The 27,498-nt window shown below is 37.3% G+C and overlaps 2 protein-coding genes across 2 annotated transcripts; both read left to right on the top strand.

The window, feature by feature from the left end:
• LOC138316104 (E3 ubiquitin-protein ligase AMFR-like) lies at positions 1–22,662 on the top strand. Its single transcript, XM_069257606.1, has 14 exons — positions 1–434; positions 1,370–1,462; positions 1,993–2,157; positions 2,482–2,634; positions 2,945–2,985; positions 7,354–7,486; positions 11,749–11,882; positions 12,735–12,845; positions 13,516–13,703; positions 14,065–14,177; positions 17,938–18,063; positions 18,311–18,382; positions 18,760–19,079; positions 20,540–22,662. Exons 1-14 carry the CDS (start codon positions 105–107, stop codon positions 20,718–20,720), a joined length of 2,160 nt encoding a protein of 719 aa, XP_069113707.1. The 5' UTR covers positions 1–104; the 3' UTR covers positions 20,721–22,662.
• Positions 21,989–27,498, top strand: LOC138316758 (uncharacterized). Its single transcript, XM_069258417.1, has 2 exons — positions 21,989–22,220; positions 26,357–27,498. The coding sequence occupies exons 1-2, from the start codon at positions 21,989–21,991 to the stop codon at positions 27,496–27,498; spliced, it is 1,374 nt and encodes a 457-aa protein (XP_069114518.1).

Genomic DNA, 27,498 nt, shown 5'->3' with positions numbered 1-27,498 from the left:
ACCAAAATAATGTCGGAATTTGCTTGGATGTAGTTACTCTGTGCTTGTTTGACAATAATCACGTAGGAAGCGGATGAGAAGGAAGCCACCAATAGCATAATAAGATGCCAGTGGTATATCTTGAACGACTTCCATTGCCTAGTCTTCAGACATATTCGGCTATCTCTGCAATTTTGTTGTCCTGTTCGGTGTTTTATGCCTATCAAGTTGTTCTCAGCGTTGAGGAAATTTCTAAAAGTGTAAACGTTGCGGCGACAACCTCCGGTAATGTGGCTGTCCCAGGCATTCCACACGACGCGGGGACTCCCCCAATGGACGGGGGAGAGGCTTCAATTATTGAGCCTGTTGATGATTTGATGAACCTTACATTGCCATATGACACTCTTGGCTTGAACATTTTCCATGTCCTAACCACAGAAGGATGGTGCATTTGGGTACACAGTTTTATGATGTCGTGATATGTCTACGTAATCAATTATTGAACTGGATTTCAATCTAATGGTCTAAGGGCTTTATTTGACCAAATAAATATTAAGATTAATTAATACTGTGGGATATGTTATTCCCGATATAACTTTATAATGTAGTCCTCAGGTTACATAAATCTGCCTTCCCTACTGTATCTCTTGACAGCTAGTCATGTAAGGGCATGCCAGGTTTGTTAGTGGAGGAAAGCCGGAGTATCCGCAAAAAAACGTCGACCAGCGGTCAGTATGTATATATAGGGCAGTTGCCAACAAGTACTGACCGTTGGTAGGTGTTTTTTCTATTGGTACTCTAACTTTCCTTCACCAACAAACCTGGCACGTCCTTACATAACCCTGGCTGTTAATATGACGTTAAACTAATAAAAAAATCAGGGAATTGGTAAGTTAAAGGGATCTTTGGCTCAGATCGTTCATCATGCCAGTAGCCCGAGATACTCTGGCCCTGACACCAGACTTAGACATTATGACAGATAGATGTCTGGTTTAGGGCCAGAGCACACTGCTATATCAATTATCATTTGGTATGGGGCCAGGTCATCTCTGATTCAGACTTCTTAAAAAATATTACCACCGAGAATCGCCACTTACCTTGGCCTTTCCAACAAATGAATAATTTATCTACTCATACCCACCATCCATTTTATCATGCATGCATGTTCAACACAGTTCCTTCTTTTCGGCAACTTTAAATTCCTCGTCGTCGTAGCCATTTTCTCGTAGTATGCAAATCACCTTTAATCTCGATGGATTGCTATATTTGGGTGTACATAATATTCATTTGTTGAATAGACTAAGGTTAGTGGTGCTTCACAGTACTAGTGGTCAGACTGAAATGGAGATGACCAGCTGAGATTAAACAATATGATATTTGTTGTTTCCAGACACTGGTTAATACTGCCTATTGCTGTCTGATTCTGTTGGGAAAAATAATTCAGAAACAAGTGTTCGGTGAGCTCAGAGTCAGTGAACGACAGGTAATTATCAAAATATCCTCTTATTTTATTGTTCTTTTGTGAATATTGTTATTGTTAATATCATTAGTGGTCAAATTGTATTTTATAAAACAGGACTTTTGTTGCTAAACTGTCCTGGAGTCAGTTGTTTTAAAGGTGATTAGGCTAATCACAGTTTAATGACAATTTTCAAATCAATTGCAAAAGTTTACAAGATTCTTAAAAACTCCACTCTATACATACTTGCTGATTTGAGAGAAGGTATATTCACAAAATTTTTGCATGTGATCTTTGGGCCGGGCCTCGGTCACCAAGACTCATCTAGAATATAAATACCTTGTATGATGTGGTTACCATGTGTTGACTGGTTTTGGTAAAAGTATATATCTGTCAGCTTGAATAAAAATAAATAGTTCACTGCCAATCATTAATTATTTATCAGTTGTCAACCTTAAAATTGTTAAATGAATGATCATGGGTATTTTACATATAGAAACACTAATGTTGATGTGGAACTTATGATCACATTTTTTAAATTTTCTCCTTTGTAGCATTTGAAAGATAGAATATGGAATTTCCTGTTCTATAAGTTTATCTTCATTTTTGGGGTGATGAATGTACAGACTATGGATGAAGTGGTCAACTGGGTGGCGTGGTTCACAATCCTCGGCTTCTTTCACCTCCTCATCCAGCTTTCCAAGGACCGATTTGAATATGTAGGTCATAGTTATGTTCTCATTAGCTCTATTATTAATGCAAGTGATCACTAAATTGATTGGCATCCTTACACTTAATATGGTTAATACTGAAGTCTACATGTAGTTCTTGACAGACACTCACAACCTATCAGCAGTATCAACATCAGTAATTGGGGTGTATAGCACTAGTAACATCAGTGATTTGAATATTTAGAAAAGAGAATTAGCTGCACTTGAGTAAGTCTTACCAAGATCCTCACTATAGGTATTAAACATATATATATATATATATATATATATATATATATATATATAACCTTGTATAATGAAAAACTTTTACAGGTATCCTTCTCTCCAGCAACACCGCAGTGGTTCCACTTGAAGTTGATCTCCCTCCTCAGTGTAGTGTTACTGTGTAGTACTATCCTGATGGTCATCTGTGTCTATGTAGGCATGTATGCTGGCCTTACAATCTTGGCCTTCATGGCAGCAGAGGTAAGATCTGGTGTCTGTACGTCTTCTTACTCATGATCTCGTTGTTTAGAAAGATTAAAATAAGTAATCATGATATTTTTTGCCTGCAAATTAGCAATTTTCACAAATAAAACACCTTTTAATATTAAAAAGACTATTAAACCCTAACTTTACATACAGTCATTTCAATTCCTTTAAGATCAAAGTAACATTCTAATTTCAAAAGTATTTTAAATGTGGATGTAGAGGCAATGTTCAATGTTTTTTGTCTGTGTTTATTATAGTTTACCTTATAACTTATTGATTAACACCACAACTTTGTATATTATAGTGTTTAATCCTTGGCTTTCGGACTCTTTACGTGATTCTTCGGTAAGTTGCATACCATGCATAAATTGAAAGCAATGTCTTTTTTATCACTTCAGCTGAGTTAGTGTCAAATTATTTACTTTTTCTGACTAATTATACTCATGTATACTACTGCTATCTGGTTTGATATAACAATGATTTAAATTCAAAACATTCATTTTATATATTCGTTTTAAATGTTACCAATATAGTTACATACACCTTCCTAGATACATGTTAATGGTATGTACTGTATATAAATGTTACCAATATAGTTACATACACCTAGATACATGTTAATGGTATGTACTGTATATAAATGTTACCAATATAGTTACATACACCTAGATACATGTCAATGGTGTGTACTGTATATACATGTTACCAATATAGTCACATACACCTAAATACATGTTCATGGTGTATACTGTATATAAATGTTACCAATATAGTTACATACACCTAGATACATGTTAATGGTGTGTACTGTATATAAATGTTACTAATATAGTTACATACACCTAGTTACATGTTAATGGTGTGTACTGTATATAAATGTTACCAATATAGTTACATACACCTAGATACATGTTAATTGTGTGTACTGTATATACATGTTACCAATATAGTTACATACACCTAAATACATGTTCATGGTGTTTACTGTATATAAATGTTACCAATATAGTTACATACACCTAGTTACATGTTAATGGTGTGTACTGTATATAAATGTTACCAATATAGTTACATACACCTAGATACATGTTAATTGTGTGTACTGTATATACATGTTACCAATATAGTTACATACACCTAAATACATGTTAATGGTGTGTACTGTATATAAATGTTACCAATATAGTTACATACACCTAGATACATGTTAATGGTATGTACTGTATATAAATGTTACCAATATAGTTACATACACCTAGATACATGTTAATGGTATGTACTGTATATAAATGTTACCAATATAGTTACATACACCTTGTACATGTTAATGGTGTGTACTGTATATAAATGTTACCAATATAGTTACATACACCTAGATACATGTTAATGGTGTGTACTGTACTGTATATACATGTTACCAATATAGTTACATATAACCTAGATACATATAATGTTACCAATATAGTTACATACACCTAGATACATGTTAATGGTATGTACTGTAAATAAATGTTACCAATATAGTTACATACACCTAGATACATGTTAATTGTGTGTACTGTATATAAATGTTACCAATATAGTTACATACACCTAGATACATGTTAATGGTGTTTACTGTATATAAATGTTACCAATACAGTTACATACACCTAGATACATGTTAATGGTATGTACTGTATATAAATGTTACCAATATAGTTACATACACCTAGTTACATGTTAATGGTGTGTACTGTATATAAATGTTACCAATATAGTTACATACACCTAGATACATGTTAATGGTATGTACTGTATATAAATGTTACCAATATAGTTACATACACCTAGATACATGTTAATGGTATGTACTGTATATAAATGTTACCAATATAGTTACATACACCTAGATACATGTTAATGGTATGTACTGTATATAAATGTTACCAATATAGTTACATACACCTAGATACATGTTAATGGTATGTACTGTATATAAATGTTACCAATATAGTTACATACACCTAGTTACATGTTAATGGTGTGTACTGTATATAAATGTTACCAATATAGTTACATACACCTAGATACATGTTAATGGTGTTTACTGTATATAAATGTTACCAATATAGTTACATACACCTAGATACATGTTAATGGTGTGTACTGTATATAAATGTTACCAATATAGTTACATACACCTAGATACATGTTAATGGTATGTACTGTATATAAATGTTATCAATATAGTTACATACACCTAGATACATGTTAATGGTGTTTACTGTATATAAATGTTACCAATACAGTTACATATACCTAGATACATGTTAATGGTATGTACTGTATATAAATGTTACCAATATAGTTACATACACCTAGTTACATGTTAATGGTGTGTACTGTATATACATGTTACCAATATAGTTACATACACCTAAATACATGTTCATGGTGTTTACTGTATATAAATGTTACCAATATAGTTACATACACCTAGTTACATGTTAATGGTGTGTACTGTATATAAATGTTACCAATATAGTTACATACACCTAGATACATGTTAATGGTGTGTACTGTATATACATGTTACCAATATAGTTACATACACCTAAATACATGTTAATGGTGTGTACTGTATATAAATGTTACCAATATAGTTACATACACCTAGATACATGTTAATGGTATGTACTGTATATAAATGTTACCAATATAGTTACATACACCTAGATACATGTTAATGGTGTGTACTGTATATAAATGTTACCAATACAGTTACATACACCTAGATACATGTTAATGGTGTGTACTGTATATAAATGTTACCAATATAGTTACATACACCTAGATACATGTTAATGGTGTGTACTGTATATAAATGTTACCAATATAGTTACATACACCTAGATACATGTTAATTGTGTGTACTGTATATACATGTTACCAATATAGTTACATAACCTAAATACATGTTAATGGTGTGTACTGTATATAAATGTTACCAATATAGTTACATACGTCTAGTTACATGTCAATGGTGTGTACTGTATATAAATGTTACCAATATAGTTACATACACCTAGATACATGTCAATGGTGTGTACTGTATATACAGTTTACCAATATAGTTACATACACCTAAATACATGTTAATGGTGTGTACTGTATATAAATGTTACCAATATAGTTACATACACCTAGATACATGTTAATGGTGTGTACTGTATATAAATGTTACCAATATAGTTACATACACCTAGTTACATGTTAATGGTGTGTACTGTATATAAATGTTACCAATATAGTTACATACACCTAGATACATGTTAATGGTATGTACTGTATATAAATGTTACCAATATAGTTACATACACCTAGTTACATGTTAATGGTGTGTACTGTATATAAATGTTACCAATATAGTTACATACACCTAGATACATGTTAATGGTATGTACTGTATATAAATGTTTACCAATATAGTTACATACACCTAGATACATGTTAATGGTATTTACTGTATATAAATGTTACCAATACAGTTACATACACCTAGATACATGTTAATGGTATGTACTGTATATAAATGTTACCAATATAGTTACATACACCTAGTTACATGTTAATGGTGTGTACTGTATATAAATGTTACCAATATAGTTACATACACCTAGATACATGTTAATGGTATGTACTGTATATAAATGTTACCAATATAGTTACATACACCTAGATACATGTTAATGGTGTGTACTGTATATAAATGTTACCAATATAGTTACATACACCTAGATACATGTTAATGGTGTGTACTGTATATAAATGTTACCAATATAGTTACATACACCTAGATACATGTTAATGGTGTGTACTGTATATAAATGTTACCAATATAGTTACATACACCTAGATACATGTTAATGGTGTGTACTGTATATAAATGTTACCAATATAGTTACATACACCTAGATACATGTTAATGGTGTGTACTGTATATAAATGTTACCAATATAGTTACATACACCTAGATACATGTTAATGGTATGTACTGTATATAAATGTTACCAATATAGTTACATACACCTAGTTACATGTCAATGGTGTGTACTGTATATAAATGTTACCAATATAGTTACATACACCTAAATACATGTTAATGGTGTGTACTGTATATAAATGTTACCAATATATAGTTACATACACCTAAATACATGTTAATGGTGTGTACTGTATATAAATGTTACCAATATAGTTACATACACCTAGTTACATGTTAATGGTGTGTACTGTATATAAATGTTACCAATATAGTTACATACACCTAGATACATGTTAATGGTGTGTACTGTATATAAATGTTACCAATATAGTTACATACACCTAGATACATGTTAATGGTATGTACTGTATATAAATGTTACCAATATAGTTACATACACCTAGATACATGTTAATGGTATGTACTGTATATAAATGTTACCAATATAGTTACATACACCTAGATACATGTTAATGGTGTGTACTGTATATAAATGTTACCAATATAGTTACATACACCTAGATACATGTTACCAATATAGTTACATACACCTAGATACATGTTACCAATATAGTTACATACACCTAGATACATGTTACCAATATAGTTACATACACCTAGATACATGTTACCAATATAGTTACATACACCTAGATACATGTTAATTATATGTATAAATGTTACAGGTATGTGATACACCTAGTGGACATGAACATGGAGGGAGTGTGGGAGAAGAGAACAGTCTACATCTACTATGCAGAACTTATATTTGAGCTATCTGTCCTCACTGTGGATTTTGCACACCATCTTCATATGCTGGTATGTGTATTGAAAATTTGTGTATGATCATTCCATAACATGGGATAGGAATTGATATAACATGTAATTGTGATTTATTTTCCAGTTATGGGGAAACTTTTTGGTGTAATTGTGATTTATTTTCCAGTTATGGGGTAACTTTTTGGTGTAATTGTGATTTATTTTCCAGTTATGGGGAAACTTTTTGGTGTAATTGTGATTTATTTTCCAGTTATGGGGAAACTTTTTGGTGTAATTGTGATTTATTTTCCTGCTATGGGGTAACTTTTAGTGTAATTATGTTCCGCCGGAATGGTTTCCGACTCTTTTCTCAGAAACTACTGGGCCGATGATCATGAAACTTGGTAGACAGACTCTATAGGGTGTGGGGTGGTGCATAAAGGCCTTTTTTTCTGGGACCGGAAATCCAAGATGGCCGCCAGGGCCCATTTCCTGTTTTGAGGTTTCGGTCTCCGATCCCAATGAAAATTGGTCTATAGGGGTTTTAAGGGATAGCGAATAACATACAAACATTTTAGTAAAGATTTTTATATTCCACGATGGCCGCTGGCCCACTTCCTGTTTTCAGGTTTTAATCTCCGATTTCAATTGAAATTGGTCTATAGGATTATTTAGCGATGGCGAACAACATGCAAACATTTTCGTAAAGATTTTGCTATTTCAAGACGGCCGCTGGCTCATTTCTTGTCTTCAGGTTTCGATCTCGGCCCTCAATTGAAATTGGTCTACAGGGGTTTTAAGGAATGGCAAACAACATAAAAAGATTTTCGTAAAGATTTTTGGTATTCCAAGATGGCCGCTGGGCTAACTTCCTGTTTTATATTTTGGTCTCTGATTTAAAAAAAAATAGTATATAGGGGTATTAAGGAATGCTGATCAATATGATAAAAAATTTAAAAGATTGTCGCTGGGCCAACTTCCTGTTTTCAATTTTTCGTCAGCAATTCATTGAAATTTGGTAAATGGGGGTTTTAACTTAAAATTTTATGGGATGCCTTACAGTCATGTATAACTGCCAAATCAATTCCTCTGAAAATAGCCTTGTATTATCGGGTTTTTTTTTGCGTGTATAGTGCACACTTTTTAGGTCATCTGACCCGAAGATTCAGGATGATCTATTGTCATCATGCACCGTCCGTTGTCATGCGCCGTGCGTAAACTTTTCATTCAAACGACTTCTTCTCAATAACCAAAAGGCCCAGGGTACTGAAATTTGGCCTGTAGCATGCTGGGATGAAGGGCTTCCAAGTTTGTTCAAATGAATGACCTTGACTTTCATTCAAGGTCACAGGGGTCAAATAGGCTAAAATTCTTTAAACAACTTCTTGTGAATAACTAAGAGTCCTAGAGACCTGATATTGGGCCCCTGACATGCTGGGATGAAGGGCTATGAAGTTTGTTCAAATGAATGACCTTGACCTTCATTCAAGGTCACAGGGGTCAAATAGGCTAAAATCTTTAAATGACTTCTTTTCAAGAACCAAAAGGCTCAGGGTTCTCATATTATGCCTGCCACATGCTGGAATGAAGGGCTACCAAGTTTGTTCAAATGAATGACCTTGACCTTCATTCAAGGTCACAGGGGTCAAATAGGCTTAAATCTTCTTCTCAAGAACCGAAAGATTTGGATGCTCATATTAGGCTTGCAGCATGCTTTGATGAAGGGCTACCACGTTTGTTCAAATTACTGACCTTGACTGTCATTCAAGGTCACAGGGGTCAAATAGGTTAAAATTCTTAAACGATTTCTTGAGAATAACCAGGAGGCTTAGAGACCTGAATTGGGCCTGTGACATGCTGGATGAAGAGCTTCCAAGTTTGATCAAATACCTTGACCTTCATCCAAGGTCACAGGGGTCAAATAGGCTAAAATCTTAAAATAACTTTTTGTGAATAACTAAGAGGCCTAGAGACCTGATATTGGGCCTGTGACATGCTAGGATGAAGGGCTACCATATTTGTTTTAAAAAATGACCTTGATCTTCATTTAAGGTCACAGGGGTCAAAATGGCTAAAATCTTTAAATGACTATGTTGTATTGTGCCAATAGTCAGATGACCGTTAAGGCCCATGGGCCTCTTGTTTACATAAATTATCAAGTGAAAAGTCGGGGTGCGCACTATACGCAGGTACAAGGCATGGCCAGATCCTGGGTCATAATCACCGAGTTATGTAGTTATGTACATTTTAGGAGAACCTGAATTCCTATGTAAAAGTACATCAAAATTCTCCCAAGATGTTCATATACACTGTGCAACTGCATTCTTGATTTGTTGCAATTGGGGATGCGTTTCGGGGACTATGTAATGGTGTCCATTACAATGAGTACTTGTTGTTATTTACTTTCCAGCTATGGGGTAACTTTTTAGTGTAATTAGGTCATCTGACCCGAAGGGTCAGGATGACCTATAGTCATCATGTTTCGTCCGTCGTCGTGCGCCGTCCGCCGTGCGCCGTGCGCCGTCCGCCGTGCGCCGTCCGCCGTGCGTTAACTTTTCACATTTTGAACTTCTTCTCAAGTTTGAACAGTGGGATTGAGCTGAAACTTACCTGAAATGATCCTGAGATGGTCCCGACAAAGTGTTGTTATTTTTCGGGTCGATCCGAAATCCAAGATGGCCGCCACAGCCGCCATCTTGAAAACACATTTTAAACTTCTTCTCAAGTTCTACCGGTGCGATTTGGCTGAAACTTGCATGAAATGATCCTGACATGGTCCCGACAAAGTGTTGTTATTTTTCGGGTCGATCCGAAATCCAAGATGGCCGCCACAGGCGCCATCTTGAAAACACATTTTGAACTTCTTCTCAAGTTCTACCGGTGCGATTTGGCTGAAACTTGCATGAAATGATCCTGACATGGTCCCGACAAAGTGTTGTTATTTTTCGGGTCGATCCGAAATCCAAGATGGCCGCCACAGCCGCCATCTTGAAAACACATTTTAAACTTCTTCTCAAGTTCTACCGGTGCGATTTGGCTGAAACTTGCATGAAATGATCCTGACATGGTCCCGACAAAGTGTTGTTATTTTTCGGGTCGATCCGAAATCCAAGATGGCCGCCACAGGCGCCATCTTGAAAACACATTTTGAGCTTCTTCTCAAGTTCTACCGGTGCGATTTGGCTGAAACTTGCATGAAATGATCCTGACATGGTCCCGACAAAGTGTTGTTATTTTTCGGGTCGATCCGAAATCCAAGATGGCCGCCACAGCCGCCATCTTGAAAACACATTTTAAACTTCTTCTCAAGTTCTACCGGTGCGATTTGGCTGAAACTTGCATGAAATGATCCTGACATGGTCCCGACAAAGTGTTGTTATTATTCGGGTCGATCCGAAATCCAAGATGGCCGCCACAGGCGCCATCTTGAAAACACATTTTGAACTTTCTCAAGTTCTACCAGTGCGATTTCGCTGAAACTTGCATGAAATGATCCTGACATGGTCCCGACAAAGTCTTGTTATTTTTCGGGTCGATCCGAAATCCAAGATGGCCGCCACAGCCGCCATCTTGAAAACACATTTTGAACTTCTTCTCAAGTTCTACCAGTGCGATTTGGCTGAAACTTGCATGAAATGATCCTGACATGGTCCCGACAAAGTGTTGTTATTTTTCGGGTCGATCTGAAATCCAAGATGGCCGCCACAGTCTCCATCTTGAAAACACATTTTGAACTTCTTCTCAAGTTCTACCGGTGCAATTTCGCTGAAACTTGCATGAAATGATCCTGACATGGTCCAGACAAAGTGTTGTTATTTTTCGGGTCAATCCGAAATCCAAGATGGCCGTCACAGCCGCCATCTTGAAAACACATTTTGAACTTATTCTCAAGTTCTACCGAAGGGATTTGGCTGAAACTTGCATGAAATGATCCTGACATGGTCCAGACAAAGTATTGTTACATCTCTGGTTGATCCCAAATCGAAGATGACAACCATGACACTATGTATAATTAAGTTCCTATATTTAAAGGCCCTTGGGCCTCTTGTTTGAAATAAAATTTGTTGAAAGAAATTGAAAATGATCCTGACATGATCCTGACAAAGTGACACCATATATAATTAATTTTACTATTGTCAAGGTAGTCAGATGACCGTTAAGGCCCTTTGGGCCTCTTGTTTTGATTTATTTTCCAGCTATGGAAAAACTTTTTAGTGTAATTGTTATTTACTTTCCAGCTATGGAAAAACTTTTTAGTGTAATTGTTATTTACTTTCCAGCTAAGGGGTAACTTTTTCATGTAATTGTTATTTACTTTCCAGCTATGGGGTAACTTTTTCCTCAGTATGGCTAGTTTGGTGATCTGTATGCAGCTTCGTTACCTGTTCTATGAATTCCAGAGGAGAGTTCGACGACACAAAAACTACAGAAAAGTTGTGAAAAATATGGAGGCTAGGTAAGAGTTAACAGAATTTTTGAGCTTTTTTAGCCCGCCATCATCAGATGGTGGGCTATTCAAATCACCTTTCGTCCGTGGTCCGTCCGCCCACTCCTCATTCCTACCGTCCTTCCGTCCGTTAACAATTCTTGTTACCGCTATTAATCAGAAAGTACTGAAGGAATTTGTCTCAAATTTCATGCAAAGGTTCCCTTAGGGCTGTAGTTGTGCACATTACATTTTGGGACCAATCGGTGAACAAGATGGCCGACAGACGCCATCTTGAATTTTGATAGTTGAAGTTTGATATCGCTATTTCTCCGAAAGTACTGAAGGGATCTGTCTCAAATTTTATATGCAGGTTCCCCTAAGGCCCAAGTTGCGCATACGTGTTTTCCATTTTGGGAACATTCGGTGAACAAGATGGCCGAAAGGCCGACATCTTGAATTTTGATAGTTGAAGATTGTAACCGGTATTTCTCAGAAAGTACTGAGTACTGAAGGGATCTGTCTCAAATTTCATGTGCAGGTTCCTCTAAGACCCTAGTTGTGCATATTGCATTTTTTGGACCATTTGGCGAACAAGATGGCCGCCATCTTGAATTTTGATAAATGAAGTTTGTTTCCACTATTTCTCAGAAAGTACAGAATGATATGTAGGAAGTATTTAAAGTTTGAAAAGCAGAGAAAAGATCCCTCTTTCCATTATCAGACATGGATCATTCTTTGGTGGGTGCCAAGATCCCTATGGGATCTCTTGTTAAGTAAATTTCCACCACTAGTTCTATACTTTGATAATGTCTATAATGACCTATTAAAATTAAATCACCTCTGTCCTTCAAAATATGCAAGCCAAATTTTTGTTGACAGATTCTCAATGGCAACAAGTGAAGATTTGAAAGAAAACAATGACAACTGTGCGATATGCTGGGAACCAATGGAAACAGCTCGCAAATTACCCTGTGACCATCTCTTTCACAAGTAGGTACACAGCAAGCTAAGGTGCCTTGCATGAAACTTATTTCTCATCTATATGAACAGTATTAATACTTACCACAATGTCCGTCTGTCTGTCTAGTGTCTGTAGACACAACTTTGTTTGTCGAAGTCCCACTAAACTGCTTTACAGATTTTGATAACATTTTTGGTACACAACCTTGACATAAAGGGGAGTCAAGTAAACTATATATATCTCAGTATCTCATCAGTCCAACATCAATAGAAAGCCCATTGGCTTCTTAGGATGTATGGTAATATCTACATATATGAAAAAATTACAATGTGTGATTGCATATAAAATAGTTAATGGTACTTCCTAGTACTTAGCATATATATGTTATGATTTACGACTTGTGATTGCATATAAAAATAGGGTTTTGCAAAATCCCCTTTTAATGGAGTTATTACTAAATTTCTGCAGCAGTGTATTAGTCAGCCACTCTGGCTAGTCGTTTATTTGTTCTGTACTCATGCTTGTTTTATCATTTCCCATTCAAATTTCATGTTGAGATGGGTATTTATGCCTTACAGACATATCTACTTTATGTAAAGATAATGATTTTTTGAGAAAAGTGCCAAGACAAATATAATTCTGTTCACACTCTTGGTTAATGTGAATGAGTAAAATTACTATTTATTTTTTTTTTGTCAGTGGCTGTCTCATTTCCTGGCTCGAACAAGACACTTCTTGTCCTACGTGTAGAACGACCTTGAACGAAGTCCCACAACAACAGCCCCGGGAACATGTTCCTGATGAGCGTGGTGATGCCCCAATCAACATCCCTCCCCCAGGACCGCCCAACAACCGTGCCTTAACCAATCATTTCTTCCACTTTGATGGTAAAATTGTCATCTCTTTACCAAAGACACATATTATAACTTTAAAGCCTGCTAACAATTATTCTGTATTACAGAGTTATCTGTCCTTATGGGTTGGTTAGGATTGTGACATGGTGTTAAATGTAAAATCATACTTTTTATACAAAATTAACTGAATCATTACCTACTCAAAGAACAGATAACTCTGTAATAAGCAAAGATGAGATAGCATATATAATTATGTAAGTGAAAGAACTGGAAGCTGTCAGTCCTGAACACAACAACTAGCAACAAAACAAAATATTCTATCATATTGTATTTGAAAAGTTCCATTTGATTTATAGATTTTAAAGACAGTATAAAAAAAATTGTTGTACAACAGGTTCACGTTACGTGAGTTGGTTCCCCAGTTTTTCGGTCGAGGTGACCCACACACAGCTCCTACCCCAGGGACAGCAGCCTCCTCCAGTACAGACATCTCAACTTGACAGCATGGTCAGTGCTTCTGTAAATCAATCTCACTGTGAATAATTCATTCTACATAAGATCTCTGCACATTCTCATCATTGATAATGAAAAAATTTGCTATACAATACACGTATATGGGAAGTTTTGCTATACAATAAATGTATATGGGAAGTTTTGCTATATAATACACGTATATGGGAAGTTTTACTATACAATAAACGTATATAGGAATTTTTGCTATACAATAAATGTATATGGGAAGTTTTGCTATACAATACACGTATATGGGAAGTTTTGCTATACAATACACGTATATGGGAAGTTTTGCTATACATGTAATACCTTGACATTATGAAAGTATTACATGACCCTCTTATTACAGTAATAGAGGATCTTACATAAGTGGCTATGTAATATGAAATTTATTAAACTTGATAAATAATTTGATAAGCCTACATCGAATAAATTTCATATTACGTAGCTACTCATGTAAGATCCTATTTATCACATAACTAGTATTTATGGAAATATAGACAATACTTTGAATTTTGTCTCTATATTAAAGTGACGAAATCAGGCTCAAATTTGATGTTTCAGTCTACCAAGACAATCGTGCGACATCATATTTTTGTTAGCTCACCTGGCCCGAAGGGCCAGTGAGCTTTTGCCATGGTGCGGCGTCCGTCGTCCGTCATCCGTCCGTCCGTCGTCCGTCTGTCAACATTACCTTTAAATCGCTACTTGTCATAAAGTACTGCATGGATTTTAACAAAATTTGGTCAGAAACTTCGTTAGGGGAAGGGGATCAGATTTTACATAAATGGTGACCCTGACCCCCCTGGGGCCAGAGGGGCTGGGCCCAATAGGGGAAATAGAGGAAAATATTTTAAATGGCTACTAGTCATAAAGTACTGAATGGATTTTAAGTAAATTTGGTCAGGAACTTCCTTTGGAGAAGGGGATCAGTTTTTGCATGAATGGTGACCTTGACCCCCCTAGGGCCGGAGGGGCTGGGCCCAATAGGGGAAATAGAGGGAATTCCTTTAAATGGCAACTTGTTAGCTCACCTGGTCCAAAGGACCGAGGTGAGCTTATGGGATACCGCAGCGTCCGGCGTCCGGCGTCCGGCGTCCGGCGTCCGTCAACAATCGACTTCTTCTCCATAACCGCTGGTCGGATTTCAATAAAATTTGACTGGTAGCATCCTTATGGGCTTCTAACTGAAAATTGTACAAATGATGGGGCTGACCCCCCGGGGGCCTGAGGGGCGGGGCCAAAAGGGGTCAATTTGGCTATTTCCATATAAACGACTTCTTCTCTGAAACCAAGCATGGGATAGCACCCATAATGCAATGGTAGCATCCTTATAGGGTGGGGATTCAAAATTGTACAAATGATGGGGCTGACCCCCCGGGGGCCTGAGGGGCGGGGTCAAATGGGGTCAATTTGGCTATTTCCATTTAAACGACTTCTTCTCTGAAACTAAGCATGAGATAGCACTCATAATGCAATTGTAGTATCGTTATAGGGTGGAGATTCAAAATTGTACAAATGATGGGGCTGACTCCCGGGGGGGCTGAGGGGCGGGGTCGAAAGGGCTCAATTTGGCTATTTCCATATAAACGACTTCTTCTCTGAAACCAAGCATGGGATAGCACCCATAATGCAATGATATCATCCTCATAGGGTGGGGATTCAAAATTGTACAAATAATGGGGCTGACCCCCCGGGGGCCTGAGAGGCGGGGTCAAAAGGGGCCAATTTGGCTATTTCCATATAAACGACTTCTTCTCTGAAACTAAGTATGGTATAGCACCCATAATGCAATGGTAGCATCCTTATAGGGTGGGGATTCAAAATTGTGCAAATGATAGGGCTGACCCCCCGGGGGCCTGAGGGGCGGGGTCAAAAGGGGTCAATTTGGCTATTTCCATATAAATGACTTCTTCTCTGCAACTAAGCATGGTATAGCACCCATTATGCAATGGTAGCATCCTTATAGTGTGGGGATTCAAAATAGTGCAAATGATAGGGCTGACCCCCGGGGGCCTGAGGGGCAGGATCAAAAGGGGTCAATTTGGCTATTTCCATATAAATGACTTCTTCTCTGCAACTAAGCATGGTATAGCACCCATAATGCAATGGTAGCATCCTTGTAGGCTGGGGATTCCAAATTGAGCAAATGATAGGGCTGACCCCCGGGGGCCTGAGGGGCGGGGTCAAAAATGGTCAATTTCCATATAAATGACTTTTTCTCTGCAACTTAACATGGGATTGCGCTCATAATGCAATGGTTACATCCTTAAAGGGTTTGGATTCAAAATTTTGCAAATGATGGGGCTGACCCCCCCAGGAGCCTGAAGGGTGGGGTCAAAAGGGGTCAATTTAGCTATTTCCATATAAACGACTTCTTCTCTGCAACTAAGAATGGAAGAGCACTTATAATGCAATGGTAGCATCCTTATAGGGTTGGGATTTGAAATTGTACAAATGATAGGGCTGACCCCCGGGGCCTTAAACGGCAATAGATGCGAGGTCAAAAAGGTCAATTAGGCTACTATTTTCATATGAATTACTTTGTCTCTGAACCTATGTATTGGATAGCATATTTGTATGGTATCAATAGCATCATTGTATGGTTGTGATTCAAAATTAAACTTTGGGAGTCAATTTTGCTTATTTTTCTAATTGTCAGATTCTTGTGATAATTACTAACAAAAAACCAGGTGAGCGATACAGGCCCTCTGGGCCTCTTGTCATAAAGTACTAAATGGATTTTAACCAAATTTGGTCAGAAACTTCCTTAGGGGAAGGGGATAATATTTTACATAAATGGTGACCCTGACCCCCCTGGGGCCAGAGGGGCTGGGCCCAATAGGGGAAATAGAGGAAAATATTTTAAATGGCTACTAGTCATAAAGTACTGCATGGATTTTAACAAAATTTGGTCAGAAACTTTGTTAGGGGAAGGGGATCAGATTTTACATAAATGGTGACCCTGACCCCCCTGGGGCCAGAGGGGCTGGGCCCAATAGGGGAAATAGAGGAAATTCCTTTAAATGGCTACTTGTCATAAAGTACTAAATGGATTTTAACCAAATTTGGTCAGAAACTTCCTTAGGGGAAGGGGATAATATTTTGCATAAATGGTGACCCTGAGACCCTGGGGCCAGAGGGGCTGGGTTCAATAGGGAAAATAGAGATAATTCCTTTAAATTGCTACTAGTCATAAAGTACTTGATGGATTTTAACCAAATTTGGTCAGAAACTTCATTAGGGGAAGGGGATCAGATTTTGCATAAATGGTGACCCAGACCCCCCTGGGGCCAGAGGGACTGGGTCCAATAGGGGAAATAGAGGAAATTCCTTTAAATGGCTACTTGTTTCTAATTGTAAGATTCTTTGTGATTTTTGAATCACTAATTACTAAATTACAGAATTACTCAAAAAAAAATAACAACAGGTGAGCGATACAGGCCCTCTGGGCCTCTTGTTATTACGTCATTATTGCCTGTGAGGTCACATTAGTTGTATTACAAATGTTATTTTACTATATTTATGACATGGTTGCACGGGTCAGTTATGTGATAAATATAATTCAAATAGCAAAAAATATCTCGTTCATGATTTCTCCATGACATCAAAAAAACTGACACATCATTGTATTCACACTAAACACACATTCACATAAAGGTATAAAAACTAAAACACTGTTTGGATGTACATGTATATGAAGACATGAACACAGCAGTGAGACTAGTATTCTAACTTTGTAATTTTATTCCAGGCGAGACAGGTAGAAACAGTGTTCCCTCATATACCTATGAATGTCATCATGGACGACTTGAGACAAACACGATCTGTTGACTTTACAATAGAGAACATTCTAGAAGGACGAGTGCAGGCACCCTTGGTGAGTTTATAGATAATGATAACTTTATAATAGGGTAATTAACATGGTTTTAATTTTTATCTAGTATCATATCAAGTTGAAAATTCATTTAAACCTGAATTAATTTGTGACTTAAATCCATTACCTTTTGAACTGAAGAAATCAGATTGTAAAAAAGATCCAGTAGAATACTCTGATCAGGCTGGTCAGTGTCTACCATTGTTTAATCCTGGTATTACCTACCTAATCCTAATCTGGACACTTTCAGCCGGGTACTTTAGTAACAAGGGCAGCCCTTGGTGATGCAGAGAATCTTCAAACAGATGACCCTTCTGTTTCTGTGAGTTATTTCTTGTGTCTGTTATTTTCTGACTGGTGGTAATTTATATATCAGACAAGGATTAATGTAAACAGCACAACTAAGAAATCTGTAATCTATAAGGCTGGTGTCAAAAAGTCCACACTGTATACTGTAGTAGCAAAGATAATCATGAACATCCTTAGAATACTAAAAATACACACTTGAAGAAAGATTTCAGTGGTAATTGCCATTTTATATACAAGATTAAGATTTGTTTTATTTAATTCAATATTGTTTTATTCAGAGTGATTGAAAAGGTCTGCAATAATTTTCATAATTTTTTGTACACAGAAATAATATTAGAATTAAGAAAATTTGTTGATGTGAGATATATTTTTATTTATCAATGATGACAGCCGCTGGTTCTTCCTACAACTATGTCAAGGACCAGTGCCATGGCAATTGAGTCGGCAATGGCTACTCGGCAACCCGATGACCAATACAGTATTCATGATCCCCAGAATAGTTACAGTACTCCTGACCCCCAAAGTAGTTACAGCACACCAGACCCCCAGAGGAGTTACAGCACACCAGACCTGCCCAGTGACTCTGGCGTGGTTCGGTACAGCAGGGACGAAGCACCCACCCCTACAGGCAGTAGGTTCTCTAAGTCTGCCAATGAGCGAGAGGTTATGTTGCAAGATCGGAAGAATTCAATGTTGGAACAAGCAAGACGGTAAATAATAAATTTAGTAAAAAAACAAATTGTTAATGATTATTCTTCTATATACAGTGGAACCTCCCGAAACCGATCATGGTCGGTGCATATAATTTCGGCCGGTTTAGAGAGGGTTCGGTTTGGAGAAGTTAACCGAATACCGATCATCACAATCCGTATTTAATCGATCGGAAGTCGTTTTTTACACTAGTGCACTGCAGGTATGCCTAGTGTTCGTTAAAACCGACCGATATTGATTGCTAATGTGAATGTTATCACAAAAGAGAGAATAATACGTTTAAAAAGGAATGGATTACAGCAAACTTGACTTTGTTACCGCTCATAAATGTAGTTTAGTTAGTTAGTTGCGTGAATGTTCTTGGGGATGTTCTCGTCTGCAACCTACTTACGACTGATCGCTTCTGGTTACATCAAGAATCAAATTATATGGTCTAATTACACGATGATCAGTCGATGCCGGTCATTATATGACATAGTCATTTTCTAAAACAATACATGGCTTCGGCTTCTTCTTACAGATAATTTACGTTATTCGACAACTACATATGTAAATAAAAAAAAACGTGTGATTTGAATACGAAACTTTCCCTTATTACTAGCTCTGCTTGTTTTCCTTCAGTAAACAATTCGCGTGCACATGGTAGACCTTCGTTAGATATCTAAACAATAGACATGATTAAATAATTACACCACCATCTCGGGTATAATTACCGTGTACCTATAGCCTTCACATCTGTATACATGCCCAAGGACATGGCATGCAACAACTATGGGCATGCAACAACTATGGTACAGGTAAGTGTGTATTTCACGGTCGGTTGATCTGACCTCAATGCAATCTATCGGTGTCGCTCAGGTAAGGCCGGTTTTTAGAAGTGTATTTTAGTTACATTTGACTATTCCGATCTCAAAATCGGTCCGGTATTCGGAATTGGGAGGGATCGGTTTTGGGAAGTTTTATATACTATTAATAAAGAGGAATTCATTCCGTACATTATATCCATGTTCGGTTTCTAGAGGTGATCGGTTTTGAGAAGGTTCGGTTTTGGGAGGTTCCACTGTACATACATAGTCAATATTTTCTATTTCTTATCAAAATCCTATTCCTTTCTAAATTGTTAAACTCTAGCACATATTTGGCAGTTATGTGCTGAAGGCTAGTGTCTTTTTTCTAGAACTCTTACAGTCAGCAGCTTTTGTCTGAAGGCTGGTGTCTTTTGTCTATAACTCTTAAACAGTCAGCAACTTTTGTCTGAAGGCTGGTGTCCTTCTAAAGCAACTGTAGCACAGACAGCAGGTATATACTTATGGCTTGTGTGTTTTCTCTACACCACCAAAACCTATCATAGCTGTTGATAGAACTAATTACCGCCCCAGTACTATAAAATTCAAACATAGAAAATGAAGATTTGAAAATTTTGTTGATATGTTACCTTTATTATGATTGTATTTTGTAGGAAATACTTGGAGAAACACAACACAAAACCACAGGAAGACCAGTGTACTTCAGATTCAGACGAAAGCCAGGAGTATTCTGTCCTACAGAGTAGTAAGCACTCCGACAGCCGAGCAAGACAGAGAGAACTGGCATTCCTGGCGGCACAGAGACGTATGGGCTTGAACGAAGATTCCTCCTAGTTATATTATCTACAGTCCTCAATAACAGTCATCTTTTGTCTGATGCTTTAAGGTGGGAGGTTCTTGTACTGTTGACTACAGTGTATCTGGTTCAGATAGAACTAGGAAGGACTTTATTATTGCACCTTACAACACAAAATAGCACACAGTTTTAGTGTTATCAATTCTACCTAGAAATGTCATCAAACCTTAAGAGTGCTAGGGATGTGGTAGACCTTTGTTTGAACAATTGGTATCACATTTGTCAAATAGTGACTTTGTTTCTGTCTGTAATTAGATACACATTGATGATTGAAGAAATTGATTTAGATGTAAAATTCAAACATGTAAACAATTTAGTACAATCCTTTAAGAAATAATGATATTCATCAAATTTTGTCATACCTACATATCTTCTGTACTGTGATGTAGTTAGATAATTAAAAAAAATAGACAATACATGTATAAATTTAAATAGAGCTAAACACAAAGACTACAATATTAAAGTGAAACAACAATTAGATTGCTATATAATTTAGGAAGATTTATACAGTAAGTCATTATACAAATGTATGTACATTGTATATGTATTTGTTTTTACTTATTTAAGAGGGAGCTTATGGTATATGAGGCTTGCATAAATTACCACTGTATCTTTCCCTAATACTCATAGATGTCCATAGAATATAGCTGCACTTCGGAGGTCATTATTGAACCAGGATTTTATCCATTTGTAATCCATTGTGATATGTACATAATATTTATGATAATATGCACTTATTTTTTGTTTACTCCAATTTTCTTGACTTAATTGTATTCATAAAAGTATGAGAGATTTGGGGAAAAAAAGAAGATATTTCGTTGCTATATTTGTAATGCATTTCTTTCATGTTCTGAATTTGTATTTAAAAGTATGTCATATTTGAACAGAATACTTTAAAATTAATTGCATTGTTACAATGATAACCTGTTGTTATGGTTTAGTGTGGTTTTACCATATAAAGATATGATTGGCCAGATTATGTTATTCATTATAGAATGACTATATTTTCCTGTGTAAATGCAGTTTTTAATCTGTTCTTGCAGCATTTAGAAGTAGCAATAATTGAGTGAGGCCATGAACAGATGATTTTAATCAAAATCGTGCTAGGTGAATGATTTTACTAAATGCTTTGCTGTGGACCAGTATTAACAATGAGACGCCAGTTGTCTTATGATTCCGTTGTGTACCATTCCAGCAGTTTTATCTGTCGATAAAAAATAAAAAATAATCAGTCATCCTCTCTCGAATGGGCTGTAACTACACTGTTATCTTCTTCCTAATGGTCTGTAACTATGCCATCATTCTCTGTCTAATGGTCTGTAACCATGCCATCATTCTCTGTCTAATGGTCTGTAACCATGCCATCATTCTCTGTCTAATGGTCTGTAACCACGCCGTCATTCTCTGTCTGATGGTCTGTAACCGAGCCGTCATTCTCTGTCGAATGGTCTGTAACCACGTCGTCATCCTGTGTGATGGTGTGTAACCACGTCGTCATTCTGTGTGATGGTCTGTAACCACGTCGTCATCCTGTGTGATGGTGTGTAACCACGTCGTCATCCTGTGTGATGTGTGTAACCACGTCGTCATCCTGTGTGATGGTCTGTAACCACGTCGTCATTCTGTCTGATGGTCTGTAACCACGTCGTCATTCTGTGTGATGGTCTGTTACCACGTTGTCATTCTGTCTGATGGTCTGTAACCTCGCTGTCATTCTGTCTGATGGTCTGTAACCACGTCGTCATCCTGTGTGATGGTGTGTAACCACGTCGTCATCCTGTGTGATGGTGTGTAACCACGTCGTCATCCTGTCTGATGGTCTGTTACCACGCTGTCATTCTGTCTGATGGTCTGTAACCACGCTGTCATTCTGTCTGATGGTGTGTAACCTCGCTGTCATTCTGTCTGATGGTCTGTAACCACGTCTGTCATTCTGTCTGATGGTCTGTAACCACGCTGTCATTCTGTCTGATGTCTGTACCAGTTCATCGTTGATGGTCTGTAACCTCGTCTGTCATCTGTCTGATGTCTGTTGTAACCACGCCGTCATCCTGTGTGATGGTGTGTAACCACGTCGTCATCCTGTGTGATGGTGTGTAACCACGTCGTCATCCTGTGTGATGGTGTGTAACCACGTCGTCATTCTGTGTGATGGTGTGTAACCACGTCGTCATCCTGTCTGATGGTCTGTTACCACGCTGTCATTCTGTCTGATGGTCTGTAACCACGCTGTCATTCTGTCTGATGGTCTGTAACCACGCTGTCATTCTGTCTGATGGTCTGTAACCACGCTGTCATTCTGTCTGATGGTCTGTAACCACGCTGTCATCCTGTCTGATGGTCTGTAACCACGTCGTCATCCTGTGTGATGGTGTGTAACCACGTCGTCATCCTGTGTGATGGTCTGTAACCACGCAGTCATCCTCTCTCTAATGTTCTGTAACCGAGCAGTCATTTTCTGTCTAATGGTCTGTAACTACTCAATCATTCTCTATCTAATGGTCTGTAACCACGTTGTCATTCTCTGTCTAATGGTCTGTAACCACACCATCATTCTGTCGCATGGTCTGTAACATCAACATTTTTTGAGTCTTTTATTAATTATAAGTATTGATGTCACTATTTTTTAATTTCTTGCAAACAATTTTTTTTTTCATACCCCGATAAAATTAAAAAATAGTGGCATCAATGCTTAATTGAGCAAAAAATGCTCATAAATGTGTTTTCCCTATATAAACTATAGTAAACTTGACCCCTTCCCCAGGGGGAAACGTGAGATCCCAGGGTCATATAATTCACAATTTTTGTAAAGGACCTTAAGACCTTTCTATCTATGAAGAGTATTTGATTCTACCACATCTGTGAGTAGAGAAGAAGATTTTTGAAATTTTACTCAATTTTACCCCTTTTGGCCCCTCCCACAGTCCCCTGGGGGGTGGGGACCGTATAATTCACAATTTTGATTGGCCTTATGCCTTAGAAGGTTTGTGCAAAATTTCATTGAAATTGCTTCAGCAGTTTTGGAGAAGAAGTCGAAAATGTAAATTGTTTACAGACGGACGACGCACGACGGACGACGACAGACAAAAGGCGATTAGAATAGGTCACTTGAGACTTCGTCTCAGGTGACCTAAAAAACAAGTGACTCGTGTAGTAACAGTGACATCAGGTTATACTTGTGGTACTATCAAATCATTAACAGACTAGGGGAACAATGTTTTAAGAACATTCAACATACCTCTGTATTGAAGGCAGATACACATAGTTTAGATTTATTTAGACATTGTTTATTCTTATATATATTTAACCATGAATAACACATTACTAGAAACTACATCATGGAATAATTGCAATTCTAGATTTAACTTTTTCTGGGTTTTTTAATCATGATCAAAATCCAATTACAAAAGATTCATTCAAATTACTGTAAACAAATGTATGATTTATTAGTAGGGAGTGGGGGCGGGGTGAGGGGAGATATAAATTACCACAATTCATTGGTTCGCATTAACAGAAATTTCCTTTCACAAAATGTAGCCCTGCACATATGACTTTGTGCTAAAATAAAACTACCGCAATAATAAATACGGTACATTTACAGTAGTATATATTTTGTATTTCTGTTTTAAGTGTCAATAGTTGATTTTTCCATCCTGATCAGGAAGCTAATGTCTGTGTATGTGTATCTGTACAGTACTGTTTGTATCTGTACAGCTGTATGGATGACCTGTTGTATGTTGTGTGTGTACATACAGATATAAACAGATATCATAGTTAATACCATGGTGCTTGAGAGAAGTATTTTTTGAGATTCCATCATTAGACGTAGATAATGTATGTATAATATGCATCTTAATAACATTTGTTGCCTTGTATGCTTAATGATTTGATTACAAGATATGTTGATTTTTAGTCTAACGTGATGTGCTGTTCCGAGTTGTGACATTTTCTATACAGAAAAAATACTGTTAAAGAGCCTTAATGTGTAACTATGAAGATCTAATGACTGTTGTTTTAGTTCATTGAGTTTGTTTCTTTTTAGCCCATCATCATCAGATGGTTGGCTATTCAAATCACCTTTCGTCGTGGTCTGTGGTCCATCATCCATCTGTAAACAATACTTGTTACAGTAATACCGCTATTTCTCAAAAAGTACTGCAGAGATCTGTCTCAAATTTTATTTGCAAGTTCCCCTAGGGTCCTAGGAGTGTCATGCTGATTTTCAGACTGATCGCAAAAACAATATGGCCGCCAGGCAGCCATCTTTTGGCAGTTGATGTTTGTTACTGCAATTTTCAGAATATACTGAAGGGATCTGTCTCAAATTTTCAAATGTAGGTTCCTCTAAGGCCCTAGTTGGGCATATTGCATTTTGGAACCGATCAGTCAAACAAGATGGTTCACCGGCCGCCATCTTGGATTGTAGTATTTGAAGTTTGTTACCGCTATTTCTGAAGTTTAAAAAGAAGAGAAAAGATCCCTCTTTCCATTGTTAAGACATAAATCATTCTTTGGTGGGCGCAAAGATTCCTCTGGGATCTCTTGTTGAGTAGAGAGATGTATATTCATTGAAATTACCTGGAATAAATCCTTGCTTTGCACAACACAGGGATCTGGCTCCCATTCCAATGCGTGTAATAATATATAATATACATATATGAATAGAACTATAAAACAATTCTAGTTTGTATGACAATAGAGGTTATGTAATTTTGTTGTGGCATTTTATTTTCTTTTTAAACATCCTGTTGACCATTTCCTTAACATATTGTTTACTTTTGATGGCTTTGGCATGCTTTACCATAGAAGTCTTATTTATCATCTGATATTCTTCCATTGTATAATTAGATAATCTATAAAAATAGAATCATTACCTTTATACTTACCTATTTGGAGACTTGATGTCTAGACTTCACCATTAGCTACAATGTTGTAGTACCATGTTGGAATCCTGTGAAACTATCCTACTTGACTTGTACAAAAAATTCAGGAATAGCTGCCATGTGTATATGTTCGACTTTAAAGGGTAATATTCTGATAGATAAATTATATCAAAATTTAAAATCTTCCTGAAAACTAAACAAAAAACTGAAAGCAAATTGCCAGTAACTACTGCTGGCAATGTGTTTCCTGGGCTTCAGGTGTGGACTTTGGAACAGTTGTGTGTGTAAACAGATAATTTTGCATCATGAGTAATATAACTGTTGATCTCTCTCCTTGTTTCTTAACTAACTTGTTATTGTTATATATGCATTCAGATTTGCATAATGATTTTGGATGCAGTGAAGATGGCAGCCGAAATAAAGCAGTCTTGTACATAATGTCTTGTTTCTGTTCTTTGCTAGCAGTGGGATCACCAAAGTATGAGATGTGGTGGAACTGGACTGATGGGGTGACCATTATTGACCAGGTAGAGCATCCAGTTGGTGTTCTGAGGTCCCTGGATAAAACCATTGCCAATAAAATTTCTCCTCTCCTAAAGCAATATTGGCGACCATCTAAATACCAAAGGGATGCTGTCATCCTTTGGTCTGGGCTTTTGAGGACAAAGATTTTGAAAAAGAAGGGAAGAGTGTAGTCGGACTTGGCTTGATTGATTATCATTGACACATAGCTCAATTGGTAGAACATCCGGCTGGTGTTCAGAGGTCTGACCATGGTTTATCGGTAGAACATCCAGCTAGTATTCAGAGGTCTGACCAGGGTTTATCGGTAGAACATCCAGCTAGTATTCAGAGGTCTGTCTGGGGTTTATCGGTAGAACATCCAGCTAGTGTTCAGAGGTCTGACTGGGGTTTATCAGTAGAACATCCAGCTAGTGTTCAGAGGTCTGACCGTGGTTTATCGGTACAACATCCAGCTAGTGTTCAGAGGTCTGACCGTGGTTTATCGGTACAACATCCAGCTAGTATTCAGAGGTCTGACCGTGGTTTATCGGTAGAACATCCAGCTAGTATTCAGAGGTCTGACCATGGTTTATCGGTAGAACATCCAGCTAGTATTCAGAGGTCTGACTGGGGTTTATCGGTAGAACATCCAGCTAGTGTTCAGAGGTCTGACCGTGGTTTATCGGTAGAACACTCAGCTAGTATTGAGAGGTCTGACCATGGTTTATCGGTAGAACATCCAGCTAGTATTGAGAGGTCTGACTGGGGTTTATCAGTAGAACATCCAGCTAGTGTTCAGAGGTCTGACCGTGGTTTATCGGTACAACATCCAGCTAGTGTTCAGAGGTCTGACCGTGGTTTATCGGTACAACATCCAGCTAGTGTTCAGAGGTCTGACCGTGGTTTATCGGTACAACATCTAGCTAGTGTTCAGAGGTCTGACCGTGGTTTATCGGTACAACATCCAGCTAGTGCTCAGAGGTCTGACCGTGGTTTATCGGTACAACATCTAGCTAGTGTTCAGAGGTCTGACCGTGGTTTATCGGTACAACATCTAGCTAGTATTCAGAGGTCTGACTGGGGTTTATCGGTACAACATCCAGCTAGTATTCAGAGGTCTGACTGGGGTTTATCGGTACAACATCCAGCTAGTGTTCAGAGGTCTGACTGGGGTTTATCGGTACAACATCCAGCTAGTATTCAGAGGTCTGACTGGGGTTTATCGGTACAACATCCAGCTAGTGTTCAGAAGTCTGACTGGGGGTCTGGCTGCTACATTCTGATACTGGTAGAGCACAGTATTTTCTCAATTTATACCTTAGTTTTAAAAACAGTTTACCTTCATTCAGTCCAGAAACTTAATTCATAG

This window comes from Argopecten irradians, chromosome 2, assembly GCF_041381155.1.
Source record: "Argopecten irradians isolate NY chromosome 2, Ai_NY, whole genome shotgun sequence".
Lineage (NCBI taxonomy): Eukaryota > Metazoa > Mollusca > Bivalvia > Pectinida > Pectinidae > Argopecten > Argopecten irradians.
Note: the sequence above shows the minus strand (reverse complement) of the source record. Positions and strands in the feature narration are given on the sequence as shown.